At 45.5% G+C, this 24,312-nt stretch overlaps 1 protein-coding gene across 1 annotated transcript; it reads left to right on the top strand.

Moving 5' to 3' along the window:
• The first annotated feature begins 4 nt into the window (after positions 1–4).
• Positions 5–23,736, top strand: OTUD3 (OTU deubiquitinase 3). Its single transcript, XM_030186271.1, has 8 exons — positions 5–330; positions 1,719–1,867; positions 2,034–2,146; positions 5,633–5,755; positions 6,086–6,220; positions 8,886–8,982; positions 19,047–19,219; positions 22,363–23,736. The coding sequence occupies exons 1-8, from the start codon at positions 35–37 to the stop codon at positions 22,540–22,542; spliced, it is 1,266 nt and encodes a 421-aa protein (XP_030042131.1). The 5' UTR covers positions 5–34; the 3' UTR covers positions 22,543–23,736.
• Positions 23,737–24,312: the final 576 nt, after the last annotated feature.

The following is a 24,312-nucleotide window of genomic DNA, read 5'->3' as shown; positions in this document are numbered from 1 at the left end:
TTTTTTTTTATCCTGGCCGGGAGCCGGGCCGCGCATGCGTCTGAACACCGGAAGCGGAGGCCTCCAGTGGCGCGTGGCTGGGGGGCTCCGCGCGCGGGCCCTCCTCGGCATGTCCCGGAAGCAGCAGGTGGCGAAGGCTCGGCAGCAGCAGCAGCAGGGCGGCAGGAAGTCCGAGGTGGAGCGCAAGAGGGACGAGAGGGCGGCGAGGAGGGCGCTGGCCAAGGAGCGCAGGAACCGGCCCGACGCGGACGGCGACGCCGAGGAGTTTCTCAGCTTCGCCAACCAGCTGCAGTTTCTGGGGCTGCGGCTGCGCGAGGTGCCGGGGGACGGGTGAGAGGAGCGCGCGCGGCCCAGGAAGACCTGAGAGTCGGGTGGGGGAGGTGGCCTGAGGCGCTCGCGGCCGAGCCTCAGCACCAGGGGGGCGGGGCTGGGATGCTGGCAGGTTCCCTGTTCTGTATGAGGAAGGAGGGTCGCTCAGTGATTAAGGGAAACGGGGGCAGCCCAAGGTGAATTATATTCAGGCACAGGAGCCAACTTTTCAAAATTATTGGGGGTGCTAAGCCTAATGGAAATTACCCCTCCCTGGACACATGCAAGGAATTTTCTCAATATTGGGGGTGCTCAAGCACCCACAGCGTCTGCTCCTATGCACAGGAGGTATTTCTCTGGCCCTAGAGACCATCTAGAGTTAAATAACGTTCCCAAGTCATTAGGAGCTGCAGAAGGACTTGGAGGAGTAGCCCAATGGTGAGAGCAGCAAATCCAGAATCGGGGGGAGGGAGAGGAGTCCAGTTCAGAAACCTTTGCAGCTCCTTTTGGTCCTGTGCAAGTCAATCCTCAGATCCAAACTCAGACTGTGAGCTTCAGGGACAGAAAAATAGCTACTGTACCTGAATGTACACTGCCAGAGCCGGTGGCGGGGATAGTGCTGGGCAGACTTATACGGTCTGTGCCAGAGCCGGTGGTGGGAGGCGGGGTTGGTGGTTGGGAGGCGGGGATAGTGCTGGGCAGACTTCTACGGTCTGTGCCCTGAAAAAGACAGGTACAAATCAAGGTAGGGTATACACAAAAAATAGCACATATGAGTTTATCTTGTTGGGCAGACTGGATGGACCGTGCAGATCTTTTTCTGCCGTCATCTACTATGTTTCTATGATCTACTCTTAGTGTGTGCCTTACAGGAGCTCCCTCTACCGCCCTTCCCAATTCAGCTCCCAGTTTTCTCACACCATTCCCCTTCCCTCCAATTTTCTCACCTTTTTTTTTTTTTACACATCTGGCTGTTTTGCATATCCCATGCTCCTCCTTCAGTGGCCTACATCCACCAAAGTTGGAAGTGGGAATGATACTGTACCATATGCTGCCAAGCCCCCACTGTATTGGCTTCTTTCGTTTAGAATCTCTTGGCTCATATTGTGAGATCGGCCCTTCATGGCAGAGGAAACAAAAGCACTAGTTTCTCCTGTCAGAGTACGATTAGGGAAGGTATGAGCTGGAGTTTTTCTACTGCAGTACGTCAGGTTGAAAGGAGAAGGAGAATGGATTTAGCCACAGATCATAGCCATCATTTTTTTTTTTGATCTAGCATGTCCTCCTTCCATCATTTTCTCTTATTTCTTCATCTTAGATCTGGCCCATTTTTCCATTGATTTACCCTTCTCTTTTCAGACTTGCCCTTTGCTTCACTCTATGCTGATTCATCTCCTCTTATTCTTCAGCAACTGTCTGTTCCGAGCTCTGGGAGACCAGCTGGAGGGCCACTCTCGAAATCACCTCAAACATCGCCAGGAAACTGTGGACTACATGGTGAGGCAACGCACTGACTTTGAGCCCTTTGTAGAGGATGATGTACCCTTTGACAGACACAGTAAGTGTTCACTACTCAGTAGGTGAGAATATTTTTTTTTAGGACTCCAAGGAGCTCAAGATCGGGATACTGCTGTAGGGTTGCATTGTTATTCCAGGCTGGAGACTTCTTAAGTGCAGTCTGCTCTTGAACTTATTTTTTTCCCCTTCTCTTTCCATTTCTTTAGTTGCAAGTTTAGCAAAGCCTGGTACTTTTGCTGGCAATGATGCCATTGTGGCTTTTGCAAGAAACAATGAGGTGAACGTGGTGATTCATCAGCTGAATAAACCCTTGTGGCAGGTAAGGAGTGAAGCGAGACTTTAAACTGGGTAATCCAGGCATCCCTGTGGTTTTCTTTTCTGTTTTCTAATAAGTCACTTGGCAGGGAGTGGTATCTGGAATGGATGCTTCTGGAGTTACGCTTTGGCCTTATTGCGGTTGCTGCTTCTCCATGTAGCACGGGTTTCTTCCGTTTTAAAGAACAAGCATATTTTAGGGAGGTTGGTGGCTGTTTGTGTATCTGTCCTGCTGCTGTAGTCATGCAGATTGTTGGAGAGGGAAATGAAGACTAGGAGTGGGATGTAACACAACAAGAGAAATGGATGGGATAAAAGAGGACAGTGGGTGAATTGGGATGTGAGAGACAAGGTAAGATAAAATGGAAAGGAGAACCAGGGAAAGGAATTGGGTAGAGACAAGTAAAAGGGAAGGGAAACAGACTGAGAATTGTATGATCTTGTTACCCTTTGGAAAGGTAAATGATCCTTTCCTATTTGGATGTCGCATCTCATTCATGATTTTGTAAACCTCTTTTCATATGTCCGCTTAGCTATCACGACTTCAAGCTGAATTAGAATTTGATCTGCTATATATGCTTTACTAGCCGTTATGCCCGTTAAAACGGGCGAGATTTCCAGCTATCCTCCTCGCCGGGTCGCCGCCGCCCCTCCCCCCGGAGGTCGCCGCTACCGTTCCCCCCCCCCCCCCCCGGAGTCGCCGGCCCGGGCCCTCTCCGCGATTTAACTTACAGCGCCGAAACCGCAGCAGGCAGATCAGCTGAGCTGCCGTTGGGCTTCCTTCTCTGCCTGTGTCCCGCCCTCGTGTGACATAACGTCGGCGAGGGCGGGACAGAGGCAGGGAAGGAAGGCCGACGGCAGCTCAGCTGATCTGCCTGCTGCGTTTTCGGCGCTGTAAGTTGAATTGTGAAGAGAGGGCCCGGGCCGGGTGGAGGGGGGGCGGCGACTCCAGTTGGGGAGGGGAGCGGTAGTGACCTCGGCAGTTCCCTCCCTCCCTCCCCTTCGCGCAGTTTCCCTCTCTGTCCCATCCCCGTCATCACGTATTGACGGGGGGGGGGGGGGGGGGGCGGGACAGAGAGGGAAAGTCTCTACTGCGCATTTGCGGGTGAGTACGGTCACTCGCAATTTATATGTTTGATATCCAGGACAGAGTTGTCTTGAACTGAACCCTTTCTCAAAGGGAAGGCCTTTTTGGTAGGGCTGGATGACACCTTGTTTTCTGTCAGGTCTTAGTCCCTCAGGGTTCCTCTTTATCCCCCCTTATTTAATTTTCTTGGCAACCCTTTGGCCAGGTTATTCGTGGGATTTCATCTCATGTTTATATGCTGATGTCCCGGGCCAGTTCACTGAGTTGACAAGTAATTGACCAAATGCATATTTGGAACAGCTAGACATGTGGCTAAGTACAGGTGGATTAATGCTTTTTGTTGGAAACTGAGCTTTGTTTTGGGAAATTTGGTCCATGATATCTCGACAGTCTCAGATTAATGGAATAATAGCCTTATCGAGAAGTCAGTAAGGACCTTAGGAGGGTTTCTGAATTACAAAGGTTCCTTTTCAAGTTCATATAGCTGAGGTGGCTCAAAATGCCTATTATATTCCCTGGTGAAACATTTTGAAGCTTTTGTTTATAGTGGAGTCAGAAAGCGCAAATCAATTCACTTTCTTGGAGGAAGAGGCTCTGAGATCCTATTAGTTAAGCCTCAGTTAAAAATTCCTTAGACTATTGTAACAGCTTTTATGTGGGGCCACATGTTAAGTTTGCTGTAAACTATACCAGCATGCCCTATTTTTAGCCTCATTCCTCACAGCCCTCCAGATAGTCCAGATGTGGGTACACATGCTCTTACTACTACTACTACTATTATTTAGCATTTCTATAGCGCTACAAAGCATACGCAGCGCTGCACAGACATAGAAGAAAGACAGTCCCTGCTCAAAGAGCTTACAATCTAATAGACAAAAAATAAATAAAGTAATCAAATCAATTAATGTGAATGGGAAGGAAGAGAGGAGGGTAGGTGGAGGTGAGTGGTTACAAGTGGTTACGAGTCAAAAGCAATGTTAAAGAGGTGGGCTTTCAATCTAGATTTAAAGGTGGCCAAGGATGGGGCAAGACGTAGGGGCTCAGGAAGTGTATTCCAGGCGTAGGGTGCAGCGAGACTGAGAACCAGTGTCTCGAAGCCCGCATCCTATAAAGGGTCCTGTGCAGCCCATAACCAGTCAGTAGCGTTCAGTTGTCATTAGATGAGCTACATTATGCAATCTAGATCCAGCCTGGTAGGTTCTGGGGAAGCAACTAATACCTCCTTGTTTGTGGAACAGTTCCCAGGGGAGCTGGTTGAGCTCTGTTAGATTAAATGGAAAAATAAATTAAATAAGATTTGTGTGTGTGGGGCGGCACTGGGTTTGGCTGGGCTTTCTTGTTGTTCTGTAAAATCCGGGAGTGTAAAACCTAGTCGTCCGGATTCCCCCCCCCACCCCCCCCCCCACACACACACACCAAAGGGCATCCTGCTGGAGTCCTTGTGTTTGGAGCCTTGGCCTCCCTCCCCTACTCCTGGGAGGGGTGGCCTTGATTGCCTGGGCCGAGGTCAAGAAAGAACTTATCCAAAATAAAATAAAAAGCCCTGCAGCAGAATGGACTGTCAGCATGGCCTGTATGTAGAAGGAAATCACTTCTTAGAGCACATTTGCTGTTTAAGAAGGTGTAGCCCATAGTGGAACCACTTCTTACCATCTCAACGAGAGTTGTTAGGCAAGGGTCGTTTTCATGAAACATACGTGATTTGGGCAGAGAGAGTAAGTACATAAGTATTGCCATACTGGCAAAGACCAAAGGTCCATCAAGCCCAGCATCTTGTCTCCAACAGTGGCCAATCCAGGTCACCAATACATGGCAAGATCCCAAAAAATGTACAGAACATTTTATACTGCTTATCCCAGAAATAGTGGATTTTCCCCAAGTCCGTTTAATAACGGTCTATGGACTTTTCCTTTAGGAAGCCATCCAAACCGCTTTTAAACTACGCTAAGCTAACCGCCTTTACCACATTCTCTGGCAATGAATTCCAGAGTTTAATTACACGTTGAGTGAAGAAAAATTTTCGTAGAATCCCAAAGAGCGACCTGATTATCCTTGTCTCGATCACCAAAGTTAGAAGGGAACAGAGAGGGAAAAGAGGGAAAGGAGAGAGGATCCATCCCAGCAAACCGCCCTGAAGGGCGGGCGGGATTGTCAGAGGTCCAGGGAAATGAGCAAGCATACAAATGAGCTGTAAATATAATCCATAGATGATCAGTCCAGGGAAGAGGGAGACTGATGAAATGAGAAAGTGTTGTGTTGTAAGATGCAGTGGTTTGGGAGATGGCATGTGTAAAATGAGAGAGTTGGACTTGGCAATATTTTGGTATCTCTGGGGAGGAATTAATGCAGGTAAAGTTGTTAGAGCAGGAAAAAAGATGAAATGTATTCTTTGTTTGCTCTCAGATCCGTGGAACAGACAAAGCCAGTGCCGGGGAGCTGCACATCGCATACCGCTATGGTGAGCACTATGACAGTGTGCGGCGCTTTAACGACAATTCAGAAACTCCAGCTTGTCTTCGGACGGAGGTTAGTAGTAGAGTCATCTAGTTTTGTTCTTTGCTGGTTTACGGGTTTTGGGAGGAGTTCTTTTGCTAGCAAGCCATTTGCTTTGCCTGTAGCAGCTTTAAGGGATCAACAACATTTAGTTTTTACATTAGATAAATGGAAGTAGCACAGTACAAACACTCCACCCCTCTTACGCCTTCCTGCAGGTATTCTCTTGGCTGTAGAGTTTGGCTAACAACCATAGCCTTACAGGATATAAAATGCACTCTCTTCCTTTCGGTACTGAATATATAGGCATACAGGCTCATTAATTAATATCTTGCTGGTTTTTTTTTTTTTTTTTGTCTCCAGATGCTCAGCAAAGATGGCTCAAATAAAGTGAAAAACAGGCCAGAGGAAGAGAGTTCTGTCCCACAGGAAATGGAGGATTTCCAGGAGGAAGTGGAAGAAGCTGTGCAGAAAGTTCATAATGCAACTGGCTGTTCGGTGAGTAACTGGTTTCTGTTTCCTATTGTACACCCTGATCCTTTTCTATGAAGACTAGCCGTTGAGCCCGTTAAAACGGGCTACTATTGGAATGGGGGTTTTCCAAGGCCCCCCCCCCCCCCCCCCGAGGTTGCCACTGCCCCCTCCCCCCCCCCCGAGGTCACCGCTACCGGTACCTCCCCCCCCCCCACCGGAGTCGCCGCCGTCACCCCTCCACCCGGCCCGGGCCCTCTGTTCACTATTCAACTTACATCGCCGCAGCAAGCAGATCAGCTGAGCTCCCGTCGGCCTGGCCTTCCTTCTCTGCCTGTGTCCCGCCTTCGTGCGACGTACCGTCGGCGAGGGCAGGACACAGGCAGGGAAGGAAGGCCGACCGGAGCTCAGCTGATCTGCTTGCTGCGGTAAGTTGAATTAATTGCGATCAGAGGGCCCGGGCCGGGTGGAGGGGTGGCGGCAGCGACCTCGGGGGGGGGGGGGGAGCGCAGTTTCCCTCTCTGTCCCGCCCCCGTCATCACGTGTTTACGCGGGGGCGGGACAGAGAGGGAAGTCTCTACTGCGCATTTGCGAGTGAGTTCGGTCACTCACCGTTTATATGTTTGTGTGTAATACACAGAGCAATTGGGAATATTTTTTTATATTTATGTATGCATTATAACGTGTTGATTACAAAAAGAGAAGGCATTTAAATTACATAGAAAAACATATACACAAACGTCAAATTATACCAAACAATGGGTTGTCATAACAAGAGAAACTGCTATCACAGAGATATATATACAACGATCTGAAATTTTAGCTTATGTCAAATGTCCCATGTGTTTCGGTGTGATGTCTGTTTCTGGGGCCTTAGGTGATAAAATGATGACAGGGCAGCATGCCTTAATGTAACAAAGGGAAGAAATAAAAGCTGAACACAAAAGACAAACATTTAATGAAAAGAACAACATTAAAAAAAAAAAAAAAAAGGTTATCCCACTGTGTCATATACTTCATTCAGAACTTCTGCACAATTCAACCATATATAAGAACAGCTTCTGAAAATACATAGAAAGATAAGTAAAAGGGGGAAAGTGTATTTGCTAATAGACCACATGCAAATGCCTTAAGGTGGTTGTAGACAAGCAGACCCCAACTCTTAGGCCACTTCAGACTATCAGTCGTTATTCGTTGCATATTACTCAGGCTGATAGGGAAAGTGACTGCATATGTCACACCTGCAATATATTCAATCACACGTGCCCAACTAGAGATAAAAACAAAGACATAAAGAATACACATTAATATGGTTACATCAAATACAGTGGCGTTCCTGGGGGGGGGGGGGGGGGGGGGCGGTGGGTGCGGTCCTCCCTGGGTGCACGCCGCCGCTGGGGGGGGGGGGGGGGGTGCCGCCACGCGTGCCTGTCCTCCGTTGTTCCATGCTTCTTCTGTGCCCCGGAACAGGTTACTTCCTGTTCCGGGGCAGAGAAGAAGCATGGAACAACGGAGGACAGGCGCGCGCGGCACCCCCCCCCCCCCCCTCAGCGGCATGCACCCGACGGGGGGGGGGGGGGGTTCCTTCGCGGGGGTTTCCTTTCGCTGGAGGGGGGGCACTGCACCCGGGGGGCGGGACGCATTGGTGATCCGCCCCGGGTGTCAGCCCCCCCAGGAACGCCACTGATCAAATATAAAGTAGAAATCATGCTTCCTCAAAAGGGGTCCCAACAGTATGAAATGAAAACAAATTTGTGCCTTTATTTATTTATTTACTGTGAACATTTATATCCCACCAAGGCAGGCTCTATGTGGCTTACAATGTTAAGGAAAAGTACAACATAATAAGTCAAATGCAAATCGGGGTAGAGAGGGAAGCTGTTTTTGTGTGTGGTTGAATTACTCAGGCTATAAAGGGAACATATTACAGTAACCATGATAATGCTTTAAAATCAGTGCTAGAATGATTGCAAAACTGTAGCTTTAATGTGTACCAATACTGATGTACACCAGCAACCCCCCCCTCCCACCCCCCCAAAAAAAAAGTTCTGGCTGTTTTACAAAGCTTCCAGCTCAGTGTAGCAGAGCCACAGTTACTCTTCCGTAATGCTTGCTCTGTAAATTGCACATTGATTATTTTTTGCGATAAGATTCCCCTGCCTGTTTGGTTTTGCCACAGATGTTTGTGATCTCTTTACTGTACTGTTGCGCCTGTTTTGTTAGGTCAGGTGCTGGTCTTTAATGTGTATGTGGTTTGATGTAGCATAGATGCACATGGGTTACTATGGCATGTTTGGTGAATGCTGTCAAATTTCTTTAATCCTGTTTATAAGGATGTAACACTAGGAAGCGATTTGAGGAAGGGTGCATAATTTGTCCATGAATTTTTGGTTACACACGTAAGTACAATTTGCATTAGGAACATGTCGATATCAGCGGCTGTCTTTTTGTGTTCTGATGCCTTGAAAGTGTCTGGAGACATGAGAAAAAAGAGATACTGTGACTGTGCTGTTTCTCCATCTGATGTGCCTGGCTGTAATTGTAGGAAAATGATAGCAGTGTTCATGGTTGTCTGGGAGTTTTTACTTTGAGAATACTGTGAACTGTGATATCTAACTACGCTCACAAAGGTTTTGGTTCATGTTTTTAACTTACAGTAACATCCAGTTATTCTTTGTATTCTGGTTTACAGAACATAGAGTTGATACTTCAGAACTTGGAAGCTGAGAATTACAATATTGAGTCAGCTGTGTTTGCGATTCTTCAGATGGATGAATTGAATAGAATTGGTAAGTTAGTAAATTCGTGGCCTGGTGGATTCTGTTTATTTTTTGCTTTTCTGCTTCAGAGCAGTGTTTCTCAGTTTGATAAAGGGATGGAACTCCTCTCGTATGAGGAAAGGCTAAAGAGGTTAGGTCTCTTCAGCTTGGAAAAGAGATGTTTGAGGGGGGATGTGATTGAGGTGTATAAAATCCTGAGCGGTGTAGAATGGGTGCATAAGTATTGCCGTACTGGGACAGACCAAAGGTCCATCGAGCCCAGCATCTTGTTTCCAACAGTGGCCAATCCAGGTCACAGATACCTGGCAAGATCACAAAAAAGTACAAAACATTTTATACTGCTTATCCCAGAAATAGTGGATTTTCCCCAATTTAATAATGGTCTATGGACTTTTCCTTTAGGAAGCTGTCCAAACCTTTTTTTAAACTCTGCCAAGTTAACTGCCTCTACCTCATTCTCTGGCAGCGAATTCCAGAGTTTAATTACAGATTGAGTGAAGAAACATTTTCTCCGATTCATTTTAAATTTACTACATTGTAGCTTCATCGCATGCCCCCTAGTCCTAGTATTTTTGGAAAGCGTAAACAGACGCTTCACATCTACCTGTTCAACTCCACTCATTATTTTATAGACCTCTGTCATATCTCCCCTCAGCCACCTTTTCTCCAAGCTGAAGAGCCCTAGCCGCTTTAGCCTTTCCTCATAGGGAAGTCGTCCCATCCCCTTTTTCGTTGCCCTTCTCTGTACCTTTTCTAATTCCACTATATCTTTTTTGAGATGCGGCGACCAGAATTGAACACAATATTCGAGGTGCGGTCGTACCATGGAGCAATACAAAGGCATTTGTTTTCCATTCCTTTCCTAATACCTAACATTCTATTTGTGTTTATTAAAGTTTTTCAGTTATACAAAGCACATACTATATATGCAATTAATAATAGAACAATAGACATATATAGCCAGCAGAAAAAATAACCCCTGCTACCCAGACACCCCCTCCCCCCCCTGTATATCATTAGACATTATTGACATAGGTATGATAGAGGAATCTCCCCAGTTAAACTTAAGCAAAGTTAACTTTATGCATCAGCCAAGGTGTTTTTCCAAGCTATGTATCGGTCCCAAACTTTATGAAAACTCATCAGTTGTCCTGTATGTATCGCAGTTAATTGGTTCATCTGGTATATATAGTCCAATTTCTGGAGAACTCTGGGCAGTGCTGGTCGTACTTTCTGCTTGCATGCTTCTGCTCTTGGCCACAAACACTCGTTGCCAACTTATGAACCTGCTATTTCCACGCCATACAGTTGGAAATGTAATAGTATTTAGCCTTATGTGGGTAACCATGTGGCAGCCACAGCATAGCCCACAGAGGTGTTCTAAGGCCGCCCAGGGTTTTAAAGTAGAATTACCTGACTCCGTAAGGATTCAAAGATAAACTGCTTGATAACATAAAGAAAAATTGGGTACTCCCATCCCACATTTTGGCCTAGGCTGGTATAACATTGCTGTCTTAATCCTCGGAGGTCGTTTTTTTCCATATGAAGGAAAACACTTTATATTTGCAGCCTGATAAAGAGATTTTTTTGGTAATGAAATTGTTAATGCTATAAAATGATGTAGGAGCTTGGGCAGTAGCATTATTTTCAGGGCCACAATCCTACCCAACCATCATAGCCCAAGACCTTCCCAGTGTTCCAACTCTGTGAATAGCTCTTGTATTTTGGAGGGATAATTTGCAGCATATAATTCATTTATTGTCATAATGATATTAATCCCCAGATATCGAATGTATTGAGGGGAAGGGAATCAGAGTTTGCAAAGCCATTGCCTGATGTGGATCTATTGTGATATTTAAGATCTCACGTGGAAATACTTTTAAAACAAATAGGAGGGGGAAATATTTTTTCTGGTTCTCCTCTTATCTCTCCCATCGTACCTTCAGAGTACACTCCCATGGTTCATCCTCCTCCCCTATCCCGCTCTCTGTTGGAGTTCTTCAGGGATCTGTCCTTGGGCCCCTTCTTTTTTCAATCTACACCTCTTCCTTAGGCTCCCTGATCTCCTCTCATGGTTTCCACTATCATCTTTATGCCGACGACACCCAGCTTTATCTCTCCACACCAGAAATCACTGCGGAAACCCAGGCCAAAGTACTGGGCCTGCTTATCCGACATTGGTGCCTGGATGTCCAACCGCCACTTGAAACTAAACATGGCCAAGACTGAACTTATTGTTTTCCCACCCAAACCCACTTCTCCTCTCCCTTCACTCTCTATCTCAGTTGATAACACCCTCATCGTCCCCGTCTCATCTGCCCGCAACCTCGGTGTCATCTTCGACTCCTCCCTCTCCTTCTCTGCCCATATCCAGCAGATAGCCAAGACCTGTCGCTTCTTCCTCTATAACATTAGCAAAATTCGCCCTTTCCTCTCCGAGCACACCACCCGAATCCTCATCCACTCTCTCATTACCTCTCGCCTTGACTAGTGCAACCTACTCTTCACCGGCCTCCCACTTAGCCATCTATCCCCCCTTCAGTCCATCCAGAACTCTGCCGCACGTCTTATCTTCTGCCTTAACCGATATACTCATATCACCCCTCTCCTCAAGTCTCTTCACTGGCTTCCAATCAGATACCGCATACAGTTCAAGCTTCTCCTACTCACCTACGAATGCACTCGATCTGCAGCCCCTCCTTACCTCTCTACCCTCATCTCCCCTTATGTCCCTACCCGTAACCTCCGCTCTCAAGACAAATCCCTCCTTTCAGTACCCTTCTCCACCACCGCCAACTCTAGGCTTCGCCCCTTCTGCCTCGCCTCACCCCATGCTTGGAACAAACTCCCCGAGCCCATACGTCAGGCCCCCTCCCTACCCATCTTCAAATCATTGCTCAAAACCCACCTCTTCAATGTCGCCTTCGGCACCTAATCACTACACCTCTTCCCAGGAATCCGTAACTGCCCCAACTTGACATTTCGTCCTTTAGATTGTAAGCTCTCCTGAGCAGGGACCATCCTGATTTATTAGTTTAATTTGTACAGCGCTGCGTAACCGTAGTAGCGCTCTAGAAATGTTAAGTAGTAGTAAGTAGTAGTAATAGTTAAGCTCTGGAACTCACTGTGTTACAAGAAATGATTTACTTTGGGGGAAAGAGCTCTAGAGCACTCGCTACTGTTTATAATTTAAGAGCAGGCGCTGTATTTATAAGTTTTAGGATATTAATTTCTCCACCAATCACCAAAGGTGATAATTGTAATAAATTAAATAAATTAAGTATATATCTCTGTTGAAATGCAGTATTCTGTACTGCAAGTTTTGAAAGCTTGTACTCAGAGCATGGCACTAAGTTTAAAAGTGTCCATGCGCTTCCAGTATAACCTTAACAGATATCATATACTCAGAACACAAAGAGACTATATTTTTAGCTTCAAAAAGGTTGATTTAATATACAAATCATGTAAATAATATTGCAAACGAGAGGTAAGGGTCTTACAGAGAATCTGCACTTAAAGCCAGGTAGCAGGTCTAGATCAAAAAGTTATAACTCACAGAACAGTCCTTTTGTTACAGAGCATGCTGTGGTCCATTGAAGATCGATGAGCCATGAGGCAGAGGCAGGTGGACTGCAGGTCAGGTCCCAAGAGTGAGCATCAGGTTCCAAGAGAGAGCAGCAGGTCCCAAGCGAGCTTCCCAAGAGGGAGAGCTGGGCTGTTTCCAGGCTTTTTATAATGTTCCCTGAGTTGTAGTTTGCAGGGGATCTTGGGTATTGTAGTTTGCAGGGGAGCATGGTCACATGTTTCCTGGATATCTGCTGGCAAATGGCTTTTCTATAGCTTGAGGGTTTCAGTCTGCTGTGATAGGTGGGAGTTTCTTTTGTCATGGGAGTCTCTCTGTCTGCTTCAGTTTTTTGTTCTCTAGAGATGTCTTGGTGACCCTCCCAGCCAGCTTTTGTCTCTGTTAAGTGTTTGTAATTGACTAGCCCTGCTACCAGAAATTCCCAAGGAAAAGGGGAAAGAAGGTATTGAAATACAGTTTCAATATATCTTTTAAAAAGCTGCATTTTTATATTGATATAAAATCAATAACTCTGCTACATATTTAATTCTGACAATTGGCTTATACCATAACAACTGCGGAGGATGTGGTAATGGCGGTTAGTGTATCTGGGTTTAAGAAAGGATTGGACAGGCTCCTGGATGAAAAGTCCGTAGTCCATTATTGAGGTACACACACATAGGGGAAGCCACTGCTTGCCCTGGGTTTGGTAGCATGGAATGTTGCTGCTTTTTGTGTTTCTGCCAGGTACCTGTGACCTGAATTTGGCCACTGCTGCAAGCAGGATACTGGGCTAGATGGACCGTTGTGACCCAGTATGGCTATTCTTTTTTTTATTTTTTATTTGCATGAAGTCTTTATTAACAAGGTAAACATACAACAAGAGGAAGAAGAAAATAACACCAAGCCACGTTAGATCAATCGACATTCAACGCAATTATTAAAAACCTAACAGCAACAGTCCTGTTATTGTTGTTCAACCTTTCATTTGAAAGCAAAAAAACACACTCCAAAATTTATATAACGTTTTTTATGTACTTAACCAGACCCCCCCCCCTTCCCAATACCACCCCCCCCCTCCCGGTTAGGTCCCCGCCTCCTCTAACAATGCTTGGTCTCCCTCATGCCTCACTGACTCATGGCCATGCTGATGAAAGGGCCCCATATTGAGTGCCACCTTTGCTGTTGATTACGCCTTTCCGCCAGGAGCCTTTCCATTTCGCAAACATACCTCAGTTTACTAAGCCATCTCGCCAGTATGGCTATTCTTATATCCTTGTGCTGAAGTGCTCAGTGATTTGGTTTCCATCCTCTTGACATTTTGGAATCTGCTTCACCATATTTGTCTCCTCCACTTCTGGGAGGGCATTTCAAGTATTCCCCCTCTTTCTGTGGGGGCAAAAAAAATTTTTGGATGCTCCTGAGTCCATACCCTTGCAGTGTCGTCATGTCCCTTTGAGCTAGTTTCCTTTTCTTTAGAAACCTTCTTTCATACATTTAAATATCTTTAAATTTTGTTTCTTGTCCACTTCTCTTCTCCAGGACAAAGATATTTAGGTCCTCAAGTCTCTTGTAATGTTTTCTGGTGCAGGCTATTCAGTATTTGGTGGTTTTCCTCTGGGCCATCTCTAGACTCTATATCCTCCTAACAGATACACAGAGCTACCAAGTGACTCAGTTCCAGAAAGAGACTTTGTGGCCATTCCTGGTTTTGAATTTACACCCCAAAGCTGTGTGGGATTTATAATCCCCGATTCTACCTATTGAAATCCATTATGCGGGTCCCATAATGCATCATGATAGGCTTGTCAGAAAGCCAGGACTGGCCTAAAATCTCCCTCTGGGACCTGGTTAACTTGGACGTTCTGGAAATATGGCCTGCAAAACTAAACACAATATTCAAGTGAGGCATCCCCAATGACCTGGCGCAGGGGCTTTATTGCAATCTTTTTTTTTCTACTAGTTATGCCTCTCTGCATCCTACCATCTATCTGGCTTTGGCCACTGACTTGTGACATTGAGGGGCATTATCGAACGGCGCCGGCGAAATTGATCGCCGGCGATCTATTTTGGCGGCGCCGCAACAGCTGGCCGGAACCGTATTTTCAAAAAAGATGGCCGGCCATCTTTTTTTTCGATAATACGGTGTGGGCCGGCGAAATGCCTTGGATTTCACCGGGTTTGAGATCGCCACTTTTGTTTTTCCGCAATAATGGAAAAAAATGCCGGCGATCTCAAACCCGGCGAAATCCAAGGCATTTGGCCGTGGGAGGAGCCAGCATTTGTAGTGCAATGGTCCCCCTCACATGCCAGGACACCAACCGGGCACCCTAGGGGGCACTTCAAACATCTTTTATAAACAACCAAATTAGCTTCCAGGTGCATAGCACCCTTCCCTTGTGTGCTGAGTCCCCCAAATCCCCCCCAAAACCCACTGCCCACAAGTGTGCACCATTACCCTAGCCCTAAGGGCTGAAGGGGGGCACCTACATGTGGGTACAGTGGGTTTTGGGGGGTTTGGGAGGGCTCAACATTACCCACCACAAGTGGAACAGGTAGGGGGGGGGGGGGGGGTGGGCCTGGCTCTGCCTTTCTGCAGTCCACTGCAATCAACAACAACTGTTCCAGGGACCTGCATACTGCTGTCTGGGTGCTGGGTATGACATTTGAGGCTGGCATACAGGCTGGCAAAAAAGGTTTGTATTTTAATAATTTTAGTGTGGGAGGGGGTTGGCGACCACTGGGGGAGTAAGGGGAGGTCATCCCCCATTTCCTCCTGTGGTCATCTGGTCAGTTGGGGCACCTTTTTGAGGCTTGGTCGTGGAAATAAAAGGACCAAGTAAACCCGGCGAAATACTGCTTATCGCCGGGTTTTATTTTTCCATTATCCGCGAAAGCTGGCCATCTGGTAGCCACGCCCAAGCCTGCCCATGTCCCGCCTTCGCTTCGCCGCCAACACGCCCCTTTGAACTTTCGCCGGCGAGGCGAAGGGAAAGCGGCGAAGCTATCACAAATGTAGCTTTCCATTATACGCTTTTCACCGCTTTTGCGAAATCGCCGGCCATATCCCGATTTGTGTCGGGAAATAGCCGGCGATTACTTTCGATTATAAGCTGGATTGTTTCACAACCTTGAGATTCTTGGGAACCATTGCCGTGAAGTCTTTCTTTGTGGTCTGTGCACATCAGCCCTTCTCGCCCATCACATGCAATTCCCTTAGATTTATACACTTGAAATGTAGTCTTCAGTTTTTGTAGATCCCAACTCATTTTGTTTACTTCCTCCGGGGTGTTTACTCTATATCAGATTTTTGTATCGTCTGCAAAAGGCAAACTTACCTTTTAAAGAGATTGAACAGAATCAGCCCCAAGAGTGGTTGTGAGGCACTGTGCTTCTTGCCTTCATTTCTTTTGAGTAATAAATAGAAATAAAACCACCACAAAGAAAATAAGGTGATCACTTTTTTTTATGGGCCTGACTAAATACAATTTGTAATTAGCTTTCAAAGGCTATACCTTCTTCAGATCAGAAATGAGTAAATGATGGCCAATATTAGAATATATAAGTGAAACATAAAAGCAGTTTGTCCCCTTTTCAACTTTATCCTATGCCCCCTGATTACAGAGCTTCCTTTCATTTGAAAGAGACTCTCCTCCTGGGCATTTATGCCACATAAGTATTGTGATATCCCCCTTCTCACTCAGGGTGACCTGGTTCTCAATATGCAGATCATATGCAAATTAGTGTGCTACCCCTTCTCGCTCAGGGTGACCTGGTTCCCACTAAGCAAATTAAACAGGTCTCACCAACTGCATATTTCTCAGGCAACTCTTTATTCCAGCCCCTGGGCACACTTCTTCTAGCTTAATACTTTATACTTTCATAGGTCTTCACACTGAGCCACCCCAGACAGATACATGGGCTCCACACTAGCTTCAATACTTTGGGGACTCCCAACCCCAGGCTTTGCAGCCTGCTTCTCTCAGTACTTTGGACACACAGTCCTCCCTTTGAACACACAGTTCTTTACCAGTACTGGGGACACACAGTCCAACTCTAATGCTTTAGGGCCTTCTTACCCCAGGATTTTCAGCCTGCTTGTCTCCTTTGGACACCCAGTCCACCACAAGTCCATAAGGTTAGCCAGTATCTTCCAGGGGGATCTCTCTTCTTCTGCTGCCAGCTCACTTCTCTTCCTTTCCCACTCAGGTGGGGTATAAAGTGGTTAATTAGCTACACAGGACCCAGCCCATAACCTCCTACACTTGTGGACCCCCAGGGCTCTCCCTGGTCCAAGCGTCCTCTATCTGTTCTCCTACTAGCGCCCTCTAGTGGCCTACCCCGGATAGGACAGCCTCATACTTATACTTATCACAGTATTTAAATGTCTCTTATCTCTCTCCTCGCCCACTTTTCTTCTAAAGCATGTACATGTTGAGATCTTTGTCGGTCCCCATATACTTTGACGAAGACCAGTGACCATTTTGGTAGTCACCCTCTGGACAGTCCCCTTTCTGTTTATATCTTTTTGAACGTGCAGTCTCCAGAATTGTACATGATATTCTAAATGAGGTCTCACCAGTGTCTTGTACGGGGGTATCATCACCTCCTTTTTCCTACTGGCCATTCCTCTCCCTGTGCACCCCAGCATCCTTCTAGCTTTCGCCATCGCCTTTTTCTACCTGTTTAGCCACCTTAAGATCATCATATACGATCATACCCAAGTCTCGCTCCTTTTGTGCACAGAAGTTCTTCACACCTTAAACTGTTACCGTTCCCATGGATTTTTGCAGCCCAAATGAATGACCCTGCATTTTTTTAGCATTAAATCTTGGCTTTCAAATTCCAGACCATTCCTCTAGCTTCGCCAAGTCCTCGGTCTTTAATTGTTTTATTTGGTTTGTTTTGATTTTTTTTAATTGTTAGTCATACCCTTGAGGAATACGTATTGAAATCTAGCCATGTTGGGTATTTTGCTTGTATGAAACAACAAGAGGAGGAGTGGCCTAGTGGTTAGAGCACCGGTGTTGCAATCCAGAGGTGGCCGGTTCAAATCCCGCTGCTGCTCCTTGTGATCTTGGGCAAGTCACTTAACCCTCCATTGCCTCAAGTACAAACTTAGATTGTGAGCCCTCCTGGGACAGAGAAATATCCAGAGTACCTGAATGTAACTCACCTTGAGCTACTACTGAAAAAGGTATCAGCAAAATCCAAATAAATAAATAAATAAAGGTTTCCCCATTGGCCTTCCAAACAAGTCCAGATGAGTGAGATATGCCCTCCTACCATCAGATGGAAACTGATACTAATAAGGCTGTGAAATCACCCTATATGGGAGCCTGTGCATTCCTGGACCAGCTAGTATTTTCAGCATAGGGTAGATGAGTCCTGTGCGTTCTGGTTTGGGGAGGCATCTTGGGTGCCTCTCTGGAAAGTGGTGCACATGTACCTCTTGCGTAACTGCTAGGTTTTGCTGTTGTACAGTGCCTACAGATTTATCACCTGCTGGCTCAAGGAGCAGAATACGAGGCATGAGATCTGAATTCCAAGTCCTCAGCATGGCAGGGCGAAGCACTTTTCCATTGGGCCACCTGTCTGTGACCCTTATTTAGGTTTATTAACTGCTCAACTACATAAGTACATAAGTAGTGCCATACTGGGAAAGACCAAAGGTCCATCTAGCCCAGCATCCTGTCACCGACAGTGGCCAATCCAGGTCAAGGGCACCTGGCACGCTCCCCAAACGTAAAAACATTCCAGACAAGTTATACCTAAAAATGCGGAATTTTTCCAAGTCCATTTAATAGCGGTCTATGGACTTGTCCTTTAGGAATCTATCTAACCCCTTTTTAAACTCCGTCAAGCTAACCGCCCGTACCACGTTCTCCGGCAACAAATTCCAGAGTCTAATTACACGTTGGGTGAAGAAAAATTTTCTCCGATTCGTTTTAAATTTACCACACTGTAGCTTCAACTCATGCCCTCTAGTCCTAGTATTTTTGGATAGCGTGAACAGTCGCTTCACATCCACCCGATCCATTCCACTCATTATTTTATACACTTCTATCATATCTCCCCTCAGCCGTCTCTTCTCCAAGCTGAAAAGCCCTAGCCTTCTCAGCCTCTCTTCGTAGGAAAGTCGTCCCATCCCCACTATCATTTTCGTCGCCCTTCGCTGTACCTTTTCCAATTCTACTATATCTTTTTTGAGATACGGAGACCAGTACTGAACACAATACTCCAGGTGCGGTCGCACCATGGAGCGATACAACGGCATTATAACATCCGCATACCTGGACTCCATACCCTTCCTAATAACACCCAACATTCTATTCGCTTTCCTAGCCGCAGCAGCACACTGAGCAGAAGGTTTCAGCGTATCATCGACGACGACACCCAGATCCCAGTTTTGAGAGACAGGAATTTACAAATGGTAGCACCTATGCAGTCAACAAGTCACCACTGTAATGTTCAGGTGCCTTAAGGCACTGTGTTTGTTTTCCTCTGGTAGATGTCAAGGACAAAGAGGTCAGAAGCCAACACAGCTCAGAGTTGCGGGTGGAAAATGGAAGTGGAACAAGCATCTTTCGGAATCAGGACCTTAGTCTGAGTGGAACACAAGATGACACAATACAGAACAACCCCAAAGAAGAGAACAGAACCAACAAGAACACACCCCAAAAGGTATCTCGCCTGCTGTTCTTTGGGATGTTTATCTATTTATTTTTACATTGGTAGGGTTTTGCCCTACAGGGCATTGAGGCCTGGGAAGCAAGTTATAAGATGAAGTACCCTTGGGAAGCTTAGTGGCAAGCAGGCGTCTTTCTGAATGTGCCTCCCATTTAAAGCTGATTATCCTTGGCCCCTGGCTTTCTGTGTTATTTCCTATTATAATTTGAACAGAAACATTACGTGGCCTTCTGGAGTTTTATCTTTTTCAGAGCTGTAGAGTGAGTCCAGCACAAAGACTGAACTGCTGAGTTAACATGATGCTGGTATTGGGGGGCAAATGTAGAGTCTTTACAGGCAAAATAAATGAAGGGGATTTGCACCCTAAATTGGCACACATGATGCGCAGTCTGTAAGTACATAAGTGTTGCCACACTGGGACAGACCAAAGGTCCATCAAGCCAGCATCCTGTTTCCAGCAGTGGCCAATCCAGGTCACAAGGACCTGGCAGAAACCCAAAGAGTAGCAACATTCCATGTAGAACTGCAAGGAATAGCAAGATTCTAGAATTCTTAAGAATAGCAACATTCCATGCAGAACCCCAAAGTGTAGCAACATTCCATGTCGAATCCCAAGGACATAAGTACGTAAGTATTGCCACACTGGGACAGATCAAAGGTCCATCAAGCCCACGATCCTGTTTCCAACAGTGGCCAATCCAGGTCACAAGGACCTGGCAGAAACCCAAAGAGTAGCAACATTCCATGTAGAACTGCAAGGAATAGCAAGATTCTAGAATTCTTAAGAATAGCAACATTCCATGCAGAACCCCAAAGTGTAGCAACATTCCATGTCGAATCCCAAGGACATAAGTACGTAAGTATTGCCACACTGGGACAGATCAAAGGTCCATCAAGCCCACGATCCTGTTTCCAACAGTGGCCAATCCAGGTCACAAGGACCTGGCAGAAACCCAAAGAGTAGCAACATTCCATGTAGAACTGCAAGGAATAGCAAGATTCTAGAATTCTTAAGAATAGCAACATTCCATGCAGAACCCCAAAGTGTAGCAACATTCCATGTCGAATCCCAAGGACATAAGTACATAAGTATTGCCATACTGGGAAAGACCAAAGGTCCATCGAGCCCAGCATCCTGTTTCCAACAGTGGCCAATCCAGGTCACAAGGACCTGGCAGAAACCCAAAGAGTAGCAACACTCCATGTAGAACTGCAAGGAATAGCAAGACTCTAGAATTCTTAAGAATAGCAACATTCCATGCAGAACCCCAAAGTGTAGCAACATTCCATGCAGAATCCCAAGGACATAAGTATGTAAGTGTTGCCACACTGGGACAGATCAAAGGTCCATCAAGCCCACGATCCTGTTTCCAACAGTGGCCAATCCAGGTCACAAATACCCGACAAGATCCCAAAGAAGTACAAAATATTTTATACGGCTTATCCCAGAAATAAGCAGTGGATTTTCCCCAAGTCCTTTTTAATAGTGGTCTATGGACTTTTCCTTTAGGAAGCCGTCCAAACCTTTCTAGTGCATTATTTACACTATCTAATACTAGATACAGTATCTGGCAATCGTTGATCTGAGCAGTTTACATTCATAATAATTGACAAACAGCAGGTGTTCATAATTATGAATATAGTTATAATATATATTACATTTACAGGAGCTTAACCTGTCTGCTAGAGCACTTGTCACATTCATACAAGCTACATAAGCAAATGAATCAAATATTTGCTCTACTAATGTCTAGTAGGCTGCAGTAACTTCTGCAGCTGAGTCCAGACCACGGGTACTGTAGGAACGGGGTTAGTACTGTTGGCGGTATTTAAGATACATTAGATCCAGCCTGCAGTGTTTTTTTTTTGTTTTTTGTTTTTATTACATTTGTACCCCGCACTTTCCCACTCATGGCAGGCTCAATGCGGCTTACATGGGGCAATGGAGGGTTAAGTGACTTGCCCAGAGTCATAAGGAGCTGCCTGTGCCTGAAGTGGGAATCGAACTCAGTTCCTCAGGACCAAAGTCCACCACCCTAACCACTAGGCCACTCCTCCACTCCTTTTGCAGGTCTGAGGGTGGGAAGGGGTTAAGGGTACACAGTAACGGGTTAAATTTGGGCTATTCGCTGGCTCTTCAGAGTCAGTAAATAAACATAGCATAATAACCACATACAAAATGTATGTGTAAGTTTGTGTATGAGGACATAGCATTTTGTCCAGTGCCCTGCTGGCACTGATGGTAAACCTTACGTAATCTTCCTCATTTTAAGATATGCATCTGTAATTGCTGGCAAAAAATTCCTTTTAGAACCCACTCACTGTCTTGGCTGTGTTTTTTTTTTTTTTTTTTTGTTACATTTGTACCCCGCGCTTTTCCACTCATGGCAGGCTCAATGCGGCTTACATGGGGCAATGGAGGGTTAAGTGACTTGCCCAGAGTCACAAGGAGCTGCCTGTGCCTGAAGTGGGAATTGAACTCAGTTCCCCAGGACCAAAGTCCACCACCCTAACCACTAGGCCACTCCTCCACTGTTGCTACTATTTGAGATTCTACATGGAATGTTGCTATTCCACTAGCAACATTCCATGTAGAAGTCGGCCCTTGCAGATCACCAATGTGGCCGCGCAAGCTTCTGCTTCTGTGAATCTGACGTGCAGGACGTCAGACTCACAGAAACAGAAGCCTGCGCAGCCTTCTACATGGAATGTTGCTAGTGGAATAGCAACATTCCATGTAGAATCTCCAATAGTAGCAACATTCCATATAGAATCTCCAATAGTATCTATTTTATTTTTGTTACATTTGTACCCTGTGCTTTCCCACTCATGGCAGGCTCAATGCGGCTTACATGGGGCAATGGAGGGTTAAGTGACTTGCCCAGAGTCACAAGGAGCTGCCTGTGCCTGAAGTGGGAGTTGAACTCAGTTCCCCAGGACCAAAGTCCACCACCCTAACCACTAGGCCACTCCTCCACTCCCTGTTCAGCCCTTTTTTTTTTTCCAGTCCCCAGCACTGCCCTGAGGGTGATAACACTTTTTCAGAAACACTGCTTAAAATGTGTCCCTGAGCCAGACTGAAGATCCCTGGAAATGCCTTACATTCTATGCCTGTTTTTTAACTTCTCATGTTTCAGCTGTCCAATAAGCAGAAAAAGGTGGAACAACGGCAGGAGAAGAAACGACGGCAAGAAGCACGTCACAGGCAAAAGGTCCTGGAGACCAGGAGCAACACTACTGACAACAACCAGCAGAGACAGGAAGAGCCAGACCCCCAGGTCACCCTCGTGAAGACCTTTGCCGCGGTCACCATATGAGTGGCTGTGCACCTGCCTAATGCGTTTAGAGTACTGATTAGGATAAAGCAGAGGCTGTGCATCGATGACTTCTGTTTTTTCTGAATGCACAGCTTGCTGCTCTCCTGTTCCTACGGTCGTGTGAAGGAAAGATCTTCATACGTTTTCAAAGGTCATTACGCTACTCCGGCAAAAGAGGGAAGAGCAAAGAAATTCAGACTTGGCGTTCTTTCCTCTACCTGCTGATTTCAAATTTCTTTAAATCATTGTAATGGTTCTCTGTGTGTGTGTGTTTTTTTTTTTAATAATTTATACTGGGATAGAGGAAGCTACCATGTGGTGGGTTTACAGCAGCAGGTGTTGTGAACGTGAAATTGGTGCAGTGTGCTGTTTCTCAAGCCTGTTTGCGATAGCAATAATGTCTTCAGCCTGGACCATTGCCTGGGACCTACTGACGATGAAGGATTAGAAATCCAAGGATAATCATCGATTAAAGCATACTTAAAAGACAGAAAAAAAAATGTTTCCCTGGGGAGTAAAATTTGCACTTTTTCCTTGTTGTCATGGAAATAACTTGAAGGTGGGTGGAGCAATTTTTTTTTTTATAACAAATCTTATTTGTTATAAGGATGATTTTAGAAATAAAGAGCCTTCTTTCAGAGGTTTGCAGGAATTAATGATAAAATGGATGAGAGGGTGTGATGCAGCCTACAAAGTCCAGAACCCAAAAGCTCCGGATTTTGTTTTTAATTACTTGCTCACCTTTCCAGATCTTGAGTTTAAAAAACCCTTTAGTGTCCAATGTTCCCCTAATAAGCCATATTGGAACATTGGACACTAAAGGGTTAAGATGAGTAAAAAATCTAAGGCCCTGTTTACTAAACCGTGCTTTATGCGCACTATCTTTTATAGTGCACACTGAAAATTAGCGTGTGCTAACGATAGAGACATCCATTATATTCCTATAGGTGTCTCTAGCATTAGCGTGCGCTAAAACGTTTGCGCGCCTATAGGCCTAGGTATGGTAGTTATTTCACTGCCAGAAAAAAATGTATATTAACAGGAGCCTATCAAAAACCCTTAAACAACAGTAAATGGGAAAACCAAAACAAAATAAATACTGGGCTCTAAACCTAATAACAATTTTTAAAAATTCTTAAATTTGTGATGTATGTAATATGTTAAATAAAAATTATGGCCTGCTCTTCAAAATGATTTAAAGGACCAGAAGCAAGCTCAGTAATCTTTGTTTTTTCTTTTTTAATTTGTAGAAGTTTTAATAGAATCCAAAGCCAGTTGTTCAGAATTACAAGAAATCCACACAATACTCACAAAACCATCAAACCTGAAGTACTGGGAGTAATGAGGCAAAACCTATCTCCTCGAGGATTACAAACTCAGTAATCTTTTAAGATGCTGATTCCAGTCTACTTTTATGGACTGAGAAACCGACATCAGCTTCATGCTGTCTGTTCTAGGCGGCTACTGTTAACCCCAGTACTGGAACATCTTACCTCAGTTTCGTCTATGGGTTGTAGGACCGAAGCATTTTGGATTGCGCTCTTCAAAGGCTTATTTCCATTTTCAGCTTTATCAGATACCAGCAGCACCCAAAATAGGTGGTTTCAGCATGAGGATTGACTTGAAGCTACTGATGTGTCACGGTTTGAGTGCCTTCTGAAACATGTTTTATTTTAATATGGCTGAAAAAGGCAAAAGTATCTAATCATAGATGCTTGGAATGCCCTACCGCGGGAGGTGGTGGAGAGGAAAACGGTAACGGAATTCAAA

Source organism: Microcaecilia unicolor, chromosome 13 (genome assembly GCF_901765095.1).
Source record: "Microcaecilia unicolor chromosome 13, aMicUni1.1, whole genome shotgun sequence".
NCBI classification, from domain to species: domain Eukaryota; kingdom Metazoa; phylum Chordata; class Amphibia; order Gymnophiona; family Siphonopidae; genus Microcaecilia; species Microcaecilia unicolor.
This window is presented reverse-complemented; position numbering and strand designations above follow the sequence as displayed.

Coding starts and splice junctions, on each gene's coding strand:
- OTUD3 (XM_030186271.1), top strand. CDS start 35: ATGCGTCTGAACACCGGAAGCGGAGGCCTCCAGTGGCGCGTGGCTGGG. Junction 8,983..19,046: donor GGATGAATTGAATAGAATTG/GTAAGTTAGTAA, acceptor TTCCTCTGGTAG/ATGTCAAGGACAAAGAGGTC. Junction 19,220..22,362: donor ACAAGAACACACCCCAAAAG/GTATCTCGCCTG, acceptor CTCATGTTTCAG/CTGTCCAATAAGCAGAAAAA.